This window comes from Peromyscus californicus, unplaced genomic scaffold, assembly GCF_007827085.1.
Source record: "Peromyscus californicus insignis strain IS unplaced genomic scaffold, ASM782708v3 Scaffold_8__1_contigs__length_139910024, whole genome shotgun sequence".
In the NCBI taxonomy this organism is placed as follows: domain Eukaryota; kingdom Metazoa; phylum Chordata; class Mammalia; order Rodentia; family Cricetidae; genus Peromyscus; species Peromyscus californicus.
The window spans coordinates 122,943,112-122,960,871 of record NW_026294606.1 but is presented as its reverse complement, the minus strand read 5'-3'; the positions used below and the strand labels follow the sequence as shown (position 1 = coordinate 122,960,871).

The 17,760-nt window shown below is 47.3% G+C and overlaps 2 protein-coding genes across 13 annotated transcripts in view; both read left to right on the top strand.

Annotated features, from left to right (window-relative positions):
- Nod2 (nucleotide binding oligomerization domain containing 2) overlaps nt 1–3,304 on the top strand; it is a 55,158-nt gene extending 51,854 nt beyond the window's left edge. For 6 of the 8 annotated variants that reach the window (XM_052728378.1, XM_052728376.1, XM_052728385.1 and 3 more), the window contains 2 exons: nt 1,616–2,283; nt 2,434–3,304. In XM_052728378.1, the coding sequence (XP_052584338.1) occupies nt 1,616–1,688 (73 nt within the window). In that variant the 3' untranslated portion in view covers nt 1,689–2,283; nt 2,434–3,304. Of the gene's footprint in view, nt 1–1,590; nt 2,284–2,433 lie in introns of all 8 variants that reach the window. The other 2 variants (XM_052728377.1, XM_052728380.1) reach the window with 2 other exon arrangements.
- Nucleotides 3,305–12,020: 8,716 nt separating this feature from the next.
- Cyld (CYLD lysine 63 deubiquitinase) overlaps nt 12,021–17,760 on the top strand; it is a 52,398-nt gene continuing 46,658 nt past the window's right edge. For 2 of the 5 annotated variants that reach the window (XM_052726943.1, XM_052726939.1), the window contains exon 1: nt 12,135–12,245. The gene's annotated coding sequence lies outside the window, so the exon portion shown is untranslated. Of the gene's footprint in view, nt 12,246–12,372; nt 12,858–17,760 lie in introns of those variants that run through there. The other 3 variants (XM_052726940.1, XM_052726942.1, XM_052726941.1) reach the window with 3 other exon arrangements.

The following is a 17,760-nucleotide window of genomic DNA, read 5'->3' as shown; positions in this document are numbered from 1 at the left end:
TAGACTGACAGACAGAATGAACGAACAAAAATAGAAAGAAAGAAAGAAAGAAAGAAAGAAAGAAAGAAAGAAAGAAAGAAAGAAAGAAAGAAAGAAGAAAGAAATGGAGGGAGAGAGGGAGGGAGGGAGGGAGGGAGGGAGGAAGAAAGAAAGGAAAGAAGGAAGACAAAAAATGGAAGTGTCAAATCAGGAGTATTTATTCTGAAACTGGTGTTCTAAGCTGCAAAGTAGGAATGGGGCGTGGGTAGATAATTCAAACAAGAGCCTGTTCCTCCCTTTTGGCCATGACATCTGCGCTTACAGATTGAGGATGCTATGTGAGACCCTCTGCACCTTTGAATTCTGGAGATTACACAGGGTGGGGACTGCAGTATGGCGCGGCTACATCTGTATCATGAAAAGCCACAGTTCTTCATGTGTTTGGAAAAGGCATCCAGATACCACTTGATTTAGGCTCCTATGTCTCATGTAAAAAGCAGAAAGGAATGATCTGGCTTATCATATAATGAGAGAAAATTACTATTTGTGTGTTTCAGGCATTGACCTAGGTATCAATATTTTAAAACTAAGAGAGTCCCTATGAGTCTGTATTTCAGATCAGGCATATGCCTATATGGTATATGCCTATAATGCTAATACTTAGGAAACTGAGGCAAGATTGTAAGTTCCAGCAAATCTGGGCAAGAGCCTAGCTCCAAACAAAACAAGCACACTTTACAGTATTTTCTCAAAATTGCTGTCCACTCTGGGGCCCTATTTTCTCTATCCTCCTGCGCACCCATCCCCACCCTCAATCTCAGACAGAATCTCATGTAGCCCAGGCTGGTTTCAGACTCACTGTGTAGGCCAAGGATAAACTCCCAATTCTTCTGCCTCCCTTCCAAGGCCTGGGATTACAGGTGTGCATCACTGTGCCTGGCCCGACCATTCTCAATGCCAGACATTTAACCAGGGTGGAGGAAAACTCGGCCTTTCTTGGATGGGCAGACTCTTAGATCTGGCTGCAGACCCACAAGGCCTATTACCTAGACAGTTCCCATCAGCACTTGTGTTTTGTACAATAGCAAACAGATCTCAAATACTAAAATTGAAACCAAAGCTGAAATCCCCTGGGCTGGGACACTTTGCTTCCTGTGTGATTTTGAAGTCTCGTTGTTGGGGAAGTCAGGTAGTCTAGCATTTGAGACAGCACGTTTGTTTGCTTTTTGGTTGTTTTTAAATCATTGCACAGGCCTGAGGAACGTCACATTCTGTTGTCCAGTAGACCAGTCTCAGGCTGCTACTTAAGGGTTCCAATGCCCCTTGCTGCTGATGGATGAAGCTGTGTGGGCATGGACTTTGCTCACTTCATTCTTAACAGATGTGATTAGTGCCTGAAAAAGAACAGCTGGCCCCGGGAGTCTGTAGCTGGCATGGCCCAGTGTTGCTGATCCTGTGGGGTGGTCCAGACAGTCCTGGATGGCAGATGGTAAAATGAGAACCCCTTCCATCTAGTGAGCCTGGCTGGGACTGAGCCTCAGCCCCTCCCAGTATGGGTTGAAGGGTGGCCACTCTCCATGCAAGCCTTCACTCAGGCTTGTCTTCACTCAGCTCTCACTGCCTTTCATCCCTGCAGGCTACGAGGGAACACCTTCTCCCTGGAAGAAATTGAAACACTCAGCTCCAGTGACAGTAGACTCCTGCTGTGATGTCACAGCCCTGGAAGCTTGGACTCTGGAGGCTGAATAGCTTCAGGCAGTATCCATGTGCTACTCAGGGCTGGACATTTTCCCTGGGAGCACTATAGTCACCTTGTGAGAGCAGAATAAGGTGCTCCAGTGCCCTCCAGAATTGACTTTTCCCAAGGATGCATGATGGGTGGTCTTGGTTAACTGAACTGGTTTAAGAGACAAGTGGGACTAGAGGACTGCATTTCTGTGGGTGTCTAGAGAGGGCCATCATATAGGACAGTAACTGAGAGGGGAAAGGACCTGACTGAATGTGGGTAGCACAATCCACTGGGTGCCCCATGGGACAAAGTTGAGGAGGAGGAAGACAGCATATTGCATGCACGAGCCCCTCCCCTTCCTGAGTGAGGACTTCTGTGATGGCTGCCATCACTATAGGACAGCAGACTCCAGCTTCTTCGGTCTTTCAACATGGACCCATCACCAGCGACATTTTAGGGATCTTCCAGGCCTCGAGCTGATGGAACTGCTAAGGTGTTCTGCTTCTTGGTCTGGGCAGCTACCAGATTCTCTGCCTCTCCAGATGGCCATTGTTGGACTACCCAGTCCTGATGGTGTAAGTGGATCTGGGAAATTCCCTTTCCTTCTTCTCCCTCCTCCCCTCCCCCTTCCCTTTTTCTCTCCCTCCTCCCACCCACCCTGTTGGTTCTGTTCCTCAGAAGAACTCTGGCTAATGCACCTGCTTTTGCTCTTTTTTCTTTTCTAGGCTCTAAGCATGTGGTGAACACAGGAGGCTGCCTCTGTCAGTATGTGGCTGGCCTCCAGCTGAACGACCAGGGTTCTGATGGGGGTCGGTCAGATCCATGGATGGCAACTCAGGGTCTGTTGGTGTGGAGACCTAGACCCACATGCAAGACACCCCCCTCCTCTCTCTTGGAGAGGAATATTCAGGAAACAGCTCTTAGCTACGTCTGGACTCAGCTCACCCTCTAAGGGCATCCCACTCTGGTCTCCCCAACTCACCCTGCATGAAGCCCAACAGGACCTCAACCCAGACAGCCAACATAATACCTATCCTGCTCTCCTTTCTTAACACAAATAACAGCCATTTGCCTCTGGGATATTCTAGATTTCCAAGCAAAACATGAGCACGCTCCAGCTGGGACACACGTGGACTTGGGTTTCCAGTAACATCCGTTACTCTGTAGCTGAGCCTTTGGAATCCATCCCTCCCCCAGCTGAAGCTTTTTAGAATTAATCTGGGCCAGAATTTCAAACAACCCCACCAGGCCTTGAGTTGGTGCCTGTGAACCAAACTCTGACAACGGGCTTCTAAGGCATATTCATAAAAGACAGCTCTATTTTATCTGTGACAGAATGCTATAGGATATAGAGTCAGGGGTTGGAGGTTTGCAGGGGACAAAACTGGGCCTTTTTTTTTTCTAAGCAAGGTCTTTTTGTGTTTTTCAAAATGCCACCTTTGTAATTTGTAAATTACACAGATTTTATTGTCTTCCATATCATTATGTGTGAAAACAGGTTAATATTTATTAAACTGCATTGTTTTATTTTAAGTTGGTACTTTTATAGAAAATGTGGTCATGAACTTTCTGTTATAAATAACCACAGAGGTGAAACCTATTGAGTTACCAAAGCTGTGTTCATTGTGATGAAACATTTAAAAATATTCCTCAAACCTGTCAAATTTTTAAAGTTCCATGTTCTACAATGAGGGGACAATGCTGTTTTCTATCGGGTAATTTATTGCTTGGTGCAAAGGCAATTCTTAGAAATTGCTGGCAGTCAAAACACATTTGGCTTCAAGTTAGCAGAGTCTAACCCAGCATGAAATGTGAAGCTGTTCCGGAGCCCCATAGGGCCCATGGGGACAGCCCCCTGGGCCTTCTTTAGTTCTTTCCAAGTGGCTGTGGGAGTAGGAGCCTTTTAGCAGGAGGAAGGTGACGATGGCAGGTGTGTGGCTGTCCTCTGCCAGCAGCCTTCTGCACTGGCCTCCCTGACATGAGACTTAGCCATTCACCAGGAGCAGGCACACTGGTGGCTGCTGGCTGTGGGGGAGGCCTGCGTCCTTGGAGGTCTTCTGTGTGTCTGGTTTGCTAAATGTTGGGGCCTATTCCTCTGTGTGTGTGTGTGTGTGTGTGTGTGTGTGTGTATGTGTGTGTGTGTGTGTGTGTGTGTGTGTGTGTGTGTGTGTGTGTGTATCCGTGGGCTCTCTTTGTTCCTGGGGCTTTGCCCTGCCTGCGTTGGTGGTACAGATAGATGATCGGGGGGAAGCAGGGATGGGGCCACCTTCTCTACGGAGGAAATACAGTGGCTATTTGCACAGCACCATGTTGGATGGTAAGCTCATCTTCAGTAATAACTTATTAACTAGTTATGTCAGAACAATTGGCCGTTGTCCTTGTCTTCAAAGCACCAGGGTGAGGACAGAGGGAAAGGTGGGCAGAAAGCAAGTCCGTTAAAAGTGCGTGTATAAAATAATATTTTTTTATTAAAGTACTGGAAGGAAACTGCTATAGCTAGGACTTCAGTGTTCCTCAGAGGCCCGGACACTGATGCCTTGGTGCCTGGCTTCTGATGCTGTTGGAGGTAAAACTGGAGGAAGTGGGGCCTCATGGAGAGAAGTGAGGTCATCGGGGGTCATGCTCTTCACAGGGATATCAGGACCTCTGACCCTTTCTGATCTCTCTTGCTTCTTGTCTACCATGAGACAAACAGATTCTATGACCATGTCTCTGCTGTGGCTCACTGCCATAGGTCCACAGCAACAAGGCCGAGAGACTAGTCAGCCCACCTAAGCCTTTCCTGCTCCTGTGCTGCTGTCTCGGGTGTTCATGTCTGCCTCAAAGGAGAGCTGAGTTACTGAGAAATAAACAGAGACAGCAGGCCAGGGAACTTTCTTCTGATGAGCTAGGAAAGCTCTGTCCTCATGGAAAGGAGCTGATCAGGCCACCAGTGAGTGAGCAGTGGGGCTTTCAATGCCATGGAGCCAACGGCACAAAGACTGTTCAGACAAGATCCTTGATGTGCAGCAAGCTGAGTAATAGTCCCCAAAGACATCAGGTCACTTGTGTGTGTTTTTATGAGAAGCAGGGTGGTGGTGGTGGTGGTGGTGGTGGTGGTGGTGGTGGAGGAGGAGGAGGAGGAGGAAGAGGAGGAGGAGGAGGTGGTGGTGGTGATGGTGATGGTGATGGTGTGGTGGTGGTGGTGTGGTGATGGTGGTGGGTAGAGGTGGAGGTGGTGGTGGTGGTGATGGTGGTGGTGGAGGTGGTGGTGGTGGTGGTGTGGTGGTGGTGGTGGTGTGGTGGTGGTGGTGGTGGTGGTGTGGTGGTGGTGGTGGTGGTGTGGTGGTGGTGGTGGTGGTGGTGTGGTGGTGGTGGTGGTGATGGTGATGGTGGTGTGGTGGTGGTGGTGGTGGTGTGGTGGTGGTGTGGTGGTGGTGGTGGTGTGGTGGTGGAGGTGGTGGTGGTGTGGTGGTGGTGGTGGTGTGGTGGTGGTGGTGGTGGTGGTGTGGTGGTGGTGGTGGTGATGGTGATGGTGGTGGTGGAGGTGGTGATGGTGGTAGTGGCAGCATGACACAGGAGAAGGCACCATGACAGCTAAAGCAGATGCCATGCTGCTGGCCTCGAAAGCAGACAGGGGGGTTAAGAACTGATGGCTGCAGGTCTGGAAGCTGGGAATGACAGGGAAGCAGCCTCCCCTCCCCTGCCCCCCAGAGCCTTGGAGGGAGCCCAGTCCACTTTGAACTTACAGGTGATGGAGTCATGTGTGTCACTTTCAGACCCTCTGTTAGTGATAGTTTGCTACAGCTGTAGGAAATGAACACATTCTGCTTGCTGTGAGCCAAGGAGAGGGTGTCACTTGATGGGTTGGTAGGGGCAGTTCTTGATGGTCATGATCAAGAATCTGGTCTTGACCTTGGAATAAAGGCAAATATTGTGGCACATGCCTGTAATCCCAGCACTCATGAGGCTCAATAGGAGGATTTTTTTTGAGGCCAGCCTGGGCTATGTAGTAAGAATCTATATCAAAAATCATAAATAAGAAAAAGAAGGTCAAGCCATTGGAATGTTCTAAGCAGGGGAGATATGATCCAGTTTTTCTTTAATAATAAAGAATTTTGCTCCTGGGTGGAGATGTGACCCAAATTCCTAGGGGTGGGGATGAGAGAGAGAGAGGAGGAAGTGGAAAGGAGGCTGAGGAACTAGTGCATGCTGGGTATTGGTGGGGGAGGTGGCCCTAGGAGGACAGACCCCAGAGACCTTGTGGAGGTGGATGCCAGGGGCTTACAGGTGGATAGGAGAGAATCTGGAAAAGGTAGAAAGGGGAGAATCTAGAACGACAGATTTTAGTTCTGAGCATGGGGCTGGGGACAGCAGGTAGGAAATGAGCTGAGAAAGGAAAAACTTCTGCTTCAGATGGTCAAGTTTGCCATGCCCGAGAGAAGTCAAGTTGTACTGTATCAGTCTGGAGCCCAGAGAGGGCACTGCTGGAGAGAGTGGGGTGGGTGTCCTCGGCATCGAAGTGAGGAGTCCTCAGAACTGGATGGCAGACTCCAGGGAGAGACTGGGAGGAAATAAGGGGTGGGAGCCAAGTGTGGTGGTGCACACTAGTAATCCCAGCACTTGGCAGGGAGAAGCAGAACAGTTAGGGTCATCTTTGGCTCCGTACTGAGTTGAGGTCGACCTGGACTACGTGAGACTCCATCTCAAACAGCAACAATCAATCAATCAACATTTAAAAAAAGGAAAACAACAACAAAAAAAAGAAGGTATTACAAAGACCCGGACAAAGACAACACCCACAGCTTGGTAGGACCTTACTGACAGAGTTCAGAGTTGAAGAACTTTCCAGACTTTGAAAAGGCCAGCAGACAACCCTGAAAGGACTCTGGCCTCAGCAGGTATCCCGTGAACTCAGGTTCTCAGTCTTAAATTTCTTTGACTGAAAAGTTACTGGAGAAGCGCATGTGCTCGTAGCCCTTGGCTTAGCCTGGCCCTTGCAGATTTCCCCACGTGGCCAAAAGTACCTAATTCTTGGTGTGGAAGAAAAGGTACCAGAGTGGGAGACTTTTCTAGATTTTAGTTTAGGAAACTTTTCAGATTTTAGCTATATTTATCATGATCCTGGGAGAAAGTGGTCATGGAGTATTTCCCTCACCCCTACCTCAGCCTCCTCCACAATCAGGAAACAAGATACTGAAATGAATACATGGCACTGAAATGTGATCAAAAGGCTGGGGGTGTAGCTCAGCGGGAAAGCACTTGCTTTGCGCAGTCCAGGGTTGAGTCTTCAACATTGAAAAAGAGGAACCGTGAACAGAGGAACTGTGTCCGAAGTGGGCGGAGTCTAGGCCAGAGACTGGATGCTCTGCTTCAACAGTGTATCATCAAGGTGTCTCCTCCCACTCAGTGGGTCCAGTGTGGTGGGTGAAGTTCCAGCAGTGTGCATGCTCAGCCTCAGGTCTGGGATCATGACTACGGGCCATCCAGGACATGGGGACTGCGCTGAGCAATTTCCTGTTGGAGAGTTACATCCAAACAGACGACAAGCTGTGTAGACCGGAAACCCAAGCTCTTTAGCTGTGCTCCCCTGAGGTGCCTGTTGTTTTAACTCCATCCTAACCGATAATTATTTTCCCCAACAAGCCACCATCCAACCATCTAAGCACAGCTCTCCTCTGTCACTCATTCTAGCAACTTTTGTTCTAAGGAACACAGCATTCGTTCCAAAAATCAGAATAACTTCCTTCCTTTATTTTTCTCTTTCTGAACTTCTCTCTCCCTTAAATTTTTTTTGACATTTTGTTATGATGCCCAGGCTGGCTTTGAACTTGAGATCTTCCTACCTCAGCCTTCCTACTGCTGGGGTGACACGTGTGTCCCACCGTGTCTAGCTCTTGTCTTTCTTGGCCTCTTCGGTTCCACATTCCCTCACATCCACCGCTTCCTGCTCAGTGCTTCCATCCTGGGAAACAAGGGGTCCCTTGACTGTAGCGGTCCTTTGGCTGGGCTCCTTGCTTCTGCCCCTGGCCTGCAGATTGAGTCAGATCAGCTGCTGCTATTCTCGAAGCCCTCTTTGACTTCCCGTCCAGTGCAGAGGAAGGTCAGAGTTGACCATTCTGTGTGTGTTCTGGAGTTCCCTTTGTCTCTGACACCACGTTCTCTACAGTATTGCTTTGCTGAGGGCTTTTCTGCTTCCAGACCCTCACACCTGCCTGTCATTCTTGTGGTACCCCTGTTTCCTGTGCCATGTTTGTGCCTATTTCCTTAGGATTTTGCCACACATCGCCTCCTTGAGGGAGTTCTTCCCTAAACAGCCTGCCCATCTCCACTCTTTCTTCTTCCTGCCTCTGGGTCTTCTCAGTGTGGACTCCTTGTGTGCATTCGCCTCCTCCTTCTTGATGAAGTTTGGATCTTGACTATCCCTTAAAGTCCCATGTTTTGAACACCTAATTGCCAATCCGTGCCACTCTGGGGAGGCGGTGGAACCTTTAAGAGTTGGAGCCTATTAGGAGCTTTTCTGTCATTTGGGACTGTGCCACTGAGGGAGATATTGGGACACTGGCTCTCCGCCATGTCGCTTTTGCTTCTTGACTACATACCACAAGGTAAGGGATCGCCACCCTGTGATAGCTTGATACCATAGGCTCAAAGCAACTTGCCAAAGCAACCAGGAAACCCCTGAGCCAAAAGAGACCCTTCTTCCTTCCAAGTTAATTTCCTCGGGTATTTCGTCACAGCCACAGACTTTAGCAAAGGCTGACATACTTTCCTTGGAATGCCAGCAACTTGAGAGCAGAGGCGGAGCTCACTGCAGGGTCCCCAGCCTGCAGAGGTACACAGCACATACTAGGCACTCAGTGTATTTTTTTTTTTTAGCTAAGTGAAGAGCTCGCTCACTTAATGAGCTGGTTTTAATGGGACCAGAAACCAGCGCTGGCACGGATGAGAAGAATGGATCCCCTTTCCATGGCACCGTCAGAGCTTCCTTCCCAAGGAAGTTTGGCTATACTGGACATGAGACCATGCTCAGTGCGTGCATTGCCCCCAAAATGGGTCGCAGATGTGGTGCAAATGTGTCAGAGAAGAGCACAAAGCCTTTTCCTCTGTGTGCTGTAGAGTCGCCCCCAGAAATCACTCATCGCTGATAAGTACTGATAACAGCTCAAAGAGGGGAGCAGGGGCTCAGCTGGATTAGTTTAAAGATGTTTAATGTAATCCTTTTTATCTCATTGAAGAGAGCTTTTAGGTGGCCGGTGGAAAAGCTTCCAGATGGAGTGCTCAGGTGTGCTGTGAAGCCCCTCCACAGAGATAAATACATCTGTGATGGAGGAGTCTCAGCTCCCCATTTCTGGTCAAGACACCATGCTGGGCTTCTGTAGGGGAAGCAATGGTACCCTAGCCTCACCTGCAAGGATACCTGGTCTAAGGTAGCTTCTTGGCTCCGAGCTCATTCTGATTCTGAGCCGTGTTCACTGGATTGGTGGGAACCCAAGTAGAACCATGGAGGCTGTGGGGTCATGACTAGAAGTCACCATCACTGTGAGGGGGAGGGCCAGAGACACCAGACATCTACTTTGGGTTGTGTTAAGTACCGATACGGAATAAGCAGAAAAGCATGAAATAAACACAGTGAGTGTTTACTGAGTGTTCAGCGAGGCATGGGGTAACCCCCGGGAGGCATGGAGCCGGGTCTATGTCATGGCCACGCCAGCACTACTAAGAAATGTTTCCTTCAGTCCCCACTGTGTGTCTGACACAGCTCCTAAAAAGCTACCTGGATTCACCAATGTCGACAGGGGGCTGCATCCAATTCACTGGCCATGTGTTCGAGGGTCCTGCACACGCAGTACGAGAACTGAGTAAGACAGCTTGGAGTCACATTCACTACCAGGCTAAAGACCCTTCAAGAAGCCCCATCGCTCTAGGAACGAGGCCCCACCTGGCCCCGATGAAGTGTGCCATGCTGTCAGAGCTTTGCCCTTCTTAGTTCCTTCAATATGTCAAGCACTTTCTGTTCCCTTCGGATTGTTCCCTCAGCTCTTGCTGACATTCGTCATCACTCTCTTATTTTGCAGGATCCTTTTCAGGCTGCCTCCGAGTGCACCCCTCCCTTCTCAGACTACCTCTCAGACTGTTCTTAACCTAACTGTGACTGGGCCAGTCAATGGTGACAGTAGGGGGCTCCTCCGTGCTCCCCGATGGAGGCATTCCTCTTGTCCGCTCATGAGTCTCCTGGTAGCTCCTCAGCAACCCAACCTAATCTGCATGGAGCCAAGGCCAGGTTGGGTGGGACAGGCTGAGGGTAGAGAAACCCCTATCAGAGGGGTCTGGAGTCATCTGGAAAAGACTGCTGGGAGAGTTGGGACGTAGGCTGGGGCCTACAAGAAGGGAAGCTTAGGGAGGGATGATAAGCACTCAGTCAGAGAAACCATTTAAACACGGGCAGTGGGGAACAGTGGCTGTGTGACTGAGAGAATCTGTTTTCCCTCTCTGGACCTTACTCTTCCTGCTGTGAAATGAGAGGCTGGAAGATGAAGAATTACACACACGTAGTGCGATGACACGCTTCTCCTTTTCAGATCATGGCAGGTATCTCTTGAGCCTGAACATACAGCTTCGGCATCGTGTCGGCTCAAGTCTAGGCAGCCAGTACCAACTGACGGGGGACGGTGACTAAGAAGAGCCTGGGTGGGAGGCTGGCTTGGCTTAGCTGATGGTCTTGGATGAAGTCAGGCCCTGACCCTGATTCTGTGAGCATGTGACTAGAGGAGGGCTAAGTGGGATGTGTGGCCGCTGTGGCCAGGAGTGGCCAGTCGATGGACAATGCGCACAAGAGAAAGGATCTGAGGAGAGAAAACAGAATGGGTAGGACCGTGGCAAGCTGGGGAAAACAAGAGTGCTTGCATGGTTGAAAGATTCCCAGAGTCCACTTCCTCAACTCCTTTCTCTTCCTTGTTGGATGGAGTCGAGAAAAACCAGTTTTCAGGCTGAAACCTTCTCCCACACAGCCAGATTGGATCTCCGAGTCCCGCCAGGGTCACAGGGGAATCCAGATCTACAGGGGAATGTTGTTGCCCAAGGCCAGCTTCTCGCTGGAGCTCAGGAAGCTGGGAACAGGATGTATGTGTACCAATGAAAAACAGGAGTGGACTGAGGCTTAGGCTTACAAAAGATATCAATTTCATCATGGGTGATTTCGGCATGGAGAGTTGTGGTTAGTTTATACTGTTAGTAATCACCCATGTGTCTGCCCGCTTTTAGGTTCTCATTGGTTTCAATTCTTTGGATTTTCAGAAACATGCCACTTTCCACTGGGGGAATTTGTGTCACGATTAAACACACACACACACACACACACACACACACACACACACACACACACACCTCCTTCTTTCTCAGTATTAATCACCTTCTCCCATAATTAGTAGTTAAAATGTCAAAGGAGAAGGAATTAATTAAGAGAACTATCCACTGAAGCAAGGCATGTACTGCCAGGCTCTGGGCTGATTATAAAAAGAGTTTCCTTAAATATTTTGAGCACTTTTGGGAGTCAGAAGCCTCCCTTCTAATTGAAAGATCCTTAACTATACCCCAAATCTGGCTGGTGGCCAGCGGTGCAAGCTTGGGTAAGGTGTGTGTGGGTGGGGGGTGGGGGGTGGAAATCCTTTCTCTATCCTTAGGAGACTCTCTTCAACCTGGGATAGGTGGCCACAGAGGTTCAAAACCAGCAGGTGTTCCAGACCCCATCTGAAGGCAGGAAGAGCTGCAACTTTTACTGCGCGCCTACTGCTAGGAGATACTATGTAGCATTTCACAAGAATCCGGTAAGACAGGTGTACTAACACCTCCATTCTACAGATGAGGACATTGAGGCTCAGCATGGTTGGGAGTTCCCCATGTCACAAGGAGAATAATTGAGCAAGAAAACATTGACTCTTAGGTGTGATTCTAAGCTTTGATCTTTCATGGAATTCTGAAAAACAATTCTCAGCTCTCCTCTGGATCTCTTCCCACCCCAGTTTTGACAGCTAAGCCAAGAGCCAAGACCCGCGCAACGGAGGCGGAGCTGGGAGCACAGCGCCCCGCCCAGGTCTGGTTTCAGCCAATGGTGACGTGGCATCCTCAGCCTTTTGTCCAATCAGCCATCGCTCCTCGCCCCCACCCTTTCTCTTCTGCCCCCCTTGTGCCCCGCCCCTTCGCTTTCCCTTTGGCTCCACCGAGCTTGACCGAGCGGAAAGTCCCTTCAGCCGACGCCACGCCCGCAGCCATTGGAGGGAGGTCTGTTGCGGGAAGACCCAATCAGAGCGCGCGCAGGGACGAATCTCTGGATACGATTGGCTGGCGCGGCGTCTGCCCTCTCCGCCCCCGCTCCTCCCTCCCCGCGGGCGGTTCGGAGGCGGGGCAGGTGGGGGCGGGCCCAGGTAGCAGGTTCGGCTGCGCGGGGGCCCCCGCGAGCCTGAGGTAAATACTAGGGTGGTGGGTGTGGGGCGCCGGGCCGGCCCGGGGACGCCGGCTCTGAAGCCGGGGCCGGGTCTTTGAGCGGCGGCCGAGGAGGGTGAGTGAGCGCGGCCGAGCGGCTGAGGCCAGGTTCCCGGCGTCCCTGCTCTGCCTCGGGCTCCCTGAGCCGCTGAGGCGACCGTCGGGCCTCAGCGCCCGCCCGTTAGCTGCCCCGGGCCGCCGAGCCTCTGACGTCCGCCGCGGCTGCCCACCTCTAGCCTCCGGGAGGGCTCCCGAGTCGCCGGACTCCCGGACCGGAGGGCTTGGGTGGGAGCAGCGCAGGACTCAGTCTCCCTCTTTGGCCCGCCGTCGTTGACAGACGGGGAAACTGAGGCCGGGACTCTCGCTGGCTCGCAAGGGCTGCGGGAGGCACGGAGAGCCCCGGGTTATGGTACTCTGTGCCTGTGTTGTTTGCGGGGCTCCTGGTGGCTCCTCTCCCGGAAGAGCAGTCTGGCCTCGCTGATGGCGTGTTCTGCTTTTCTCTTTCAGTTTCCCTGGTGTAGCGGGGAGGATGGGTTGGCACTGTTGTGTAGATGTAGTTGGAAGGTGTGCCCTGTTGAGACAGGTACCTCTCCTGCCTTTTATTGTCACGGTCGGCGGTGGAGGAGAATCGCGAAGTCGTGAATGAAGATCACGGTCTCGAGCTGAGTTCGGCTGGGTCAGCTGCCAGGTTATTCATGTCCTTGGCATCCTTTTCCATTCCACCCCTTGGCATTTGCATGTTTTAAGAGTTTGCCATCTTCTAGCCATCAAGCCTTGCAATCCCCCAACCCCCACTGTTCTCTCTCTGATTTTCCCTGGAGAGTTGTCTCCTTAGAGGAGCATTCATTCATACCCCCCCCCCTTTTTTTTTTTTGTAAGTTGGGGCTAATTAGGGAATCTTAATAAGATTGTTCATTTCTGTAATCATTGGCTCTAGAGAAGAATGCAGGCCTCAAGAGGGCGTGCATTCAAGTGTCAGTCTCCTGCACACCCCCTCATCCCGCAAGTAGGTTGAGTGGCCCCAGGAATTTAGCCTGCTGCTCCGTGCTGGGTAGTGGGTGGATTTGCACTTGAACAGTATTAAGAGAAAATGACTTGCTGGAAATTCTTAGTGAAGTTCATGTCATTTGAATGTTGACAATACCCAGAACATTCTCTAATGTTCTGCTGCAAAATTTTAAGATATTCTTTCAAAGAAATCCTTGTTTGGAGTGGTAACTTTTGAGATGAGCTGACAAGGCCAGGAACTTGTTATATAAAATAACATCAGACAGCAGATAACCTAAACTGTGGTTAAGGGATTTAAGGAAGTCTTTAAATAGGACAGTAATTATCCTGCTCATCAAACTATACTAGTCTTTTGTTCCTGGTTTGTATACTGTGATCTTAAATTTCTTTGTTATTTCTTTTTAAACACGTCATAGGTGGTATGAGGCTAGGAAGCCAGTTTCAAATGAAGCTGGAAGCAACTTGGTTTCATAATTGTGACATTTTTCCTTGTTTCTACTTACATGTGTAACAGCATAGTCTAAAACTGATTGTGATTTCATTTATCCGGAGAATTAATGATGTCTTAGGCCAAAGTCATGTTTCCTGTTTCTTGATCGTACTTTTAACATGGTAGAAACTTTTAGTCACTTAAAAAGGATAAGGAAATAGCATTTTGGCTTTCATTGTTCCCACCTAAGCTAATCAAGTTTTTCAACCTAGGCCCTGAATTGGGGGGGGGGGGGGGAGGTCATGGTTTTAGAGCACAGTGGCTAGGTTTAACTCAAGGGACAGTATTGTTCCTGTCCTCCTGATAAGACTGTAGATGCAAGAACCAGACTTTTTCTTTGTTAGACCTTGTAAGACCCACTTGTTGTAGGGACTGTCTCCTTGTGTCACACGTTTATTCTGGACTTGAAATCTCTGTATTTCTGTTTACTGTTGAGGCATTTAACAACTTGTTCTTTTAGTGAGAGTTGTTTTTTCTTAAAATAATAGTCATTCTAGCTGTCTTGAAGCATTTGGAAAAAGATGTGTCTCTTGAGTATCCATGCCAGCCTGCCTACCTCTTTACCATTTATGATTTGGGCAGGATTTAGTAATGAAATTTCTATGCTGATTTAGAAAGCTTCTTGTGGTGTTTTAGAAAAATAAGGCTACCTCAGAAAATGCCAGAAGTTCTTGAATCGCATCTGTTTTTTGTGAGTTTATTAGGGATGGTACAACCTGATCACTTGAGCTGATATCAAGATGTCTTATAGTCTAGAAAAGTTAACAGTTAGCATTTTTGTGTAGCAAATGACCATTTGTACTGTGTTTTTTAGAACTTGGTAATTCTGATTGTTAATATTTGTTGTAGGACTTATATCTGGATCATCTTTTCATTTCATTTATTGGAAATTGGTCAACATTTATATTTTTCAACCCTCATTTAGTTTAATGATTTTTATCTTAATATAACGAAACGCTCCTTTACTCAGCATTCAGGTCATCAACAAGCTCATATAAACAGATATGATTGCAAAGCTCTGTGATTCTTTCCTGTTCCCTTGTCTCCAGTGCCCTCAAAAAAGAAAGAAAAGCCTCTGTTCATCCTTGTTTGAGGCTGAACACACTGCTGTGTCCTAGCTCTTTGATACTCTTCTTTCAGTACGTCATTAATTTTCAAAATACACGATCGCTGTTACCCAGTCTGACCTGAGACAGTGTTTAGATGAATTGTTCGTGATATACTCACTTTCACAGTGATTCCATTTGCCAAGTAACAAGAGAGTACAATTGAAAAATTCTCCCTCACTCTAACCCCATCCTCTTCACTGTGAACTTGGTGGGACTTCCTTTCCTTGTGCTGTATTACAGCAGTCATGACCTGTATTTAAAGCAGAAGCTGAGTGGGTGGGAAGCAGTCATCACACCTTACTTAAAGTCTATAGATTTTAGCGTCTAACCCTGACTGTATCAGAATACTAAACCCTGATCTGGAAAGAACTCACAATGGGATTTTGATGTTCCTCTTTGTAGAGTCTTGAGGCTATTTTTATTACTTGGGGTTCTAAGACTTTAGCTACTGTGAGGATCCCAGTGGAATGAGAATGTTGGCATTACATCCATCACTACAGTGGGAGGAAAGATATGTTAGTGCATTTCTTTTGTAATGCTGATATCTTGAGATGATAAATGATTATTTGGTTTATCATCAAGTATATATGTAGAAAGAGCCATAAGTTCTTCTTTCAACTTTATTATTTGTAATAAAGGAAATTAATTGTAATGTGTTTCAAACATATTCTTTCTTTACATTAAAAAAATTTTTTTATTCATTTTACATACCAACCACAGATCCCCCTCTCATCCCTCCTCCTGCTCCCTCAAAAGTATTCTTAATATATCCCTTCTAAAAGAGGGAAGGTCACACATGTTTCTTATATTTGGATAATACCTTAAAAAAGTATTTTGTAATGTTCGTTTTGACTATTCTAGTTGTCTGTTGTGACTGTCTTATTACTGAGTATAAACTCAGGTTCACTTGTGCAACAAGTTGGCAGACATTCATCACTCTTTGTCGGGTTCACTTTAAAAATGGTGCTTTAAAACTTCTGTTTATTTCCATGAACCTTTTTACAAACCAAGGAGCTATATTTTTTTTTAAACTGTGGACTGCTTCCTTTAATGAGCTGCAAAAGGCAATTTTGTAATCAAATTCATTTATAAGATAATGTCCTAAAACACATGCAGACATGCAGTGATTTGTTTTGCTTTGATAATATTTCATTAACACTAATGTTTTTTATTTCAAATTGTGGCATTAGTTAGAGAACCAATAGAATAGGCAGTTTCTAGTTTACTACTTAAAGACACCCGGTTTTAGAAAATTTTAGAAATAAAAAGAATTTATTTTAAAAATAAAATAGCTATGAAATGTTTTTGGCCAAAATTGTGCATTTTAAAGAGAAACACCCCCCCCCCCCCAGCAATAACTCACTTCTTTTTGACTGCCTCAACCTCTGGGAACAGTCTCAAGAATATCTTTGTAATAAGGCTTTATGCACCTTACTCTTCAGACTTCTAGATTTTGTCTGTTCCTCTTTGTTTTTTGCTTCTTTTCAGATACAGAAACATACCTTATCACCTCACTTCGTCGTCGTCGTCTTTTTTTTTTTTTTCCTCGAGACAGGCCTTCTCTGTGTAACAGCCCTGGCTGTCCTGGAACTCACTCTGTAGACCAGGCTGGTCTCGAAATCTGCCTGCCTCTGCCTCCTGAATGCTGGGATTAAAGGCTTGCACCACCACCGCCCAGCTAATCACCTCACTTCTTAGAACTGATTAGAAACAGTAAAGTGGAAAGCAGGAGGCTGCAAAAAGAGTCAAAGACAGACTGCAGGAAATCACAGAAAATGGCTGATTGCAAGAGGGACATACAAGTATAGACTATGATTTATAAAAAACAGGAAAGAGAGCCAGAGGACAGGATGGAAAGCTTTCTAATGAAGTAATAAATAGCCTTATATATTGAGGCTCACTAATAATAATCTATATTTCTAATGATAACTTAGTCATTGAGAAAAAGTGATTTCCTTTCTTGAAAAATGCTGACATACTAATAGCATTTTAGTAAAATAAAAAACCAAACACTTTATTTTGGTGCCTCAGAGGCACAGAGCCACATTAAGGGGTTGTGTAGTTTCTTGCATGCCCTTTTGAGGGATTTTGTTTATGTGGGGCTAAGATTGAGGTGTCCACAGGTGTGTTATGTAAGTGGCAGATAGAAATTACTCCATTTCTGTTGAAGTAGAGAGTGCCCTCAAGTGGAATTAAAAACACATTACAAAAGGATGCAGAAAGAGGAGCCGCTCATGCTGCCTTTGCCTCCGTCCTCACCAAATGTTGCACAGATGCTTTAAGTGATGGTGATTTGGAGGAGTGCTGACCTTAGCCTGTCTTGGGTGACCTGTGTCTCTCATTTGGGCTTGTAGAGGGACAGACTTGTGAAAATGTTACTATGATGGGATCCTTTGTCACCTAAAAGTGTTTTCTAAGAGAAGTAAATGCTATTCTGTCTGTGGAATTGCCAGGTTGCTTAGTCATTGAGCCAAATAATGCAGTTTGATGCTTTAGTTTTAAGTGTATTTGATTTGAATTGCAAGAATAAAATGCATGCATATGATAGCTTTATTAGTTGCTTCCTTTAACCACAGGGTTATCTTCGTCTCAAAGGATGAAACAAACAAGTACTGCATTTGGGAACCAAGTAGCCATATTCTTTTTTTTTTTTTTTTTAACTTTTATTTATTTAGCCAGGCAGTGGTGGTGGTGGTGGTGGTGGTGGTGGTGGTGGTGCAGCAAGCACACCTTTAATCCCAGCACTCGGGAGGCAGAGGCAGACGGATCTCTTTGAGTTCAAGGCCAGCCTGGTCTACAGAGCGAGTTCCAGGAAAGGCGCAAAACTACACAGAGAAACCCTGTCTCAAAAAACCAAAAAAAAAAAAAAAAAAAAAAAGATTTATTTATTATGTATACGGTGTTCTGCCTGCATGCCAGAAGAGGGCGCCAGATCTCATTACAGATGGTTGTGAGCCACCATGTGGTTGCTGGGAATTAAACTC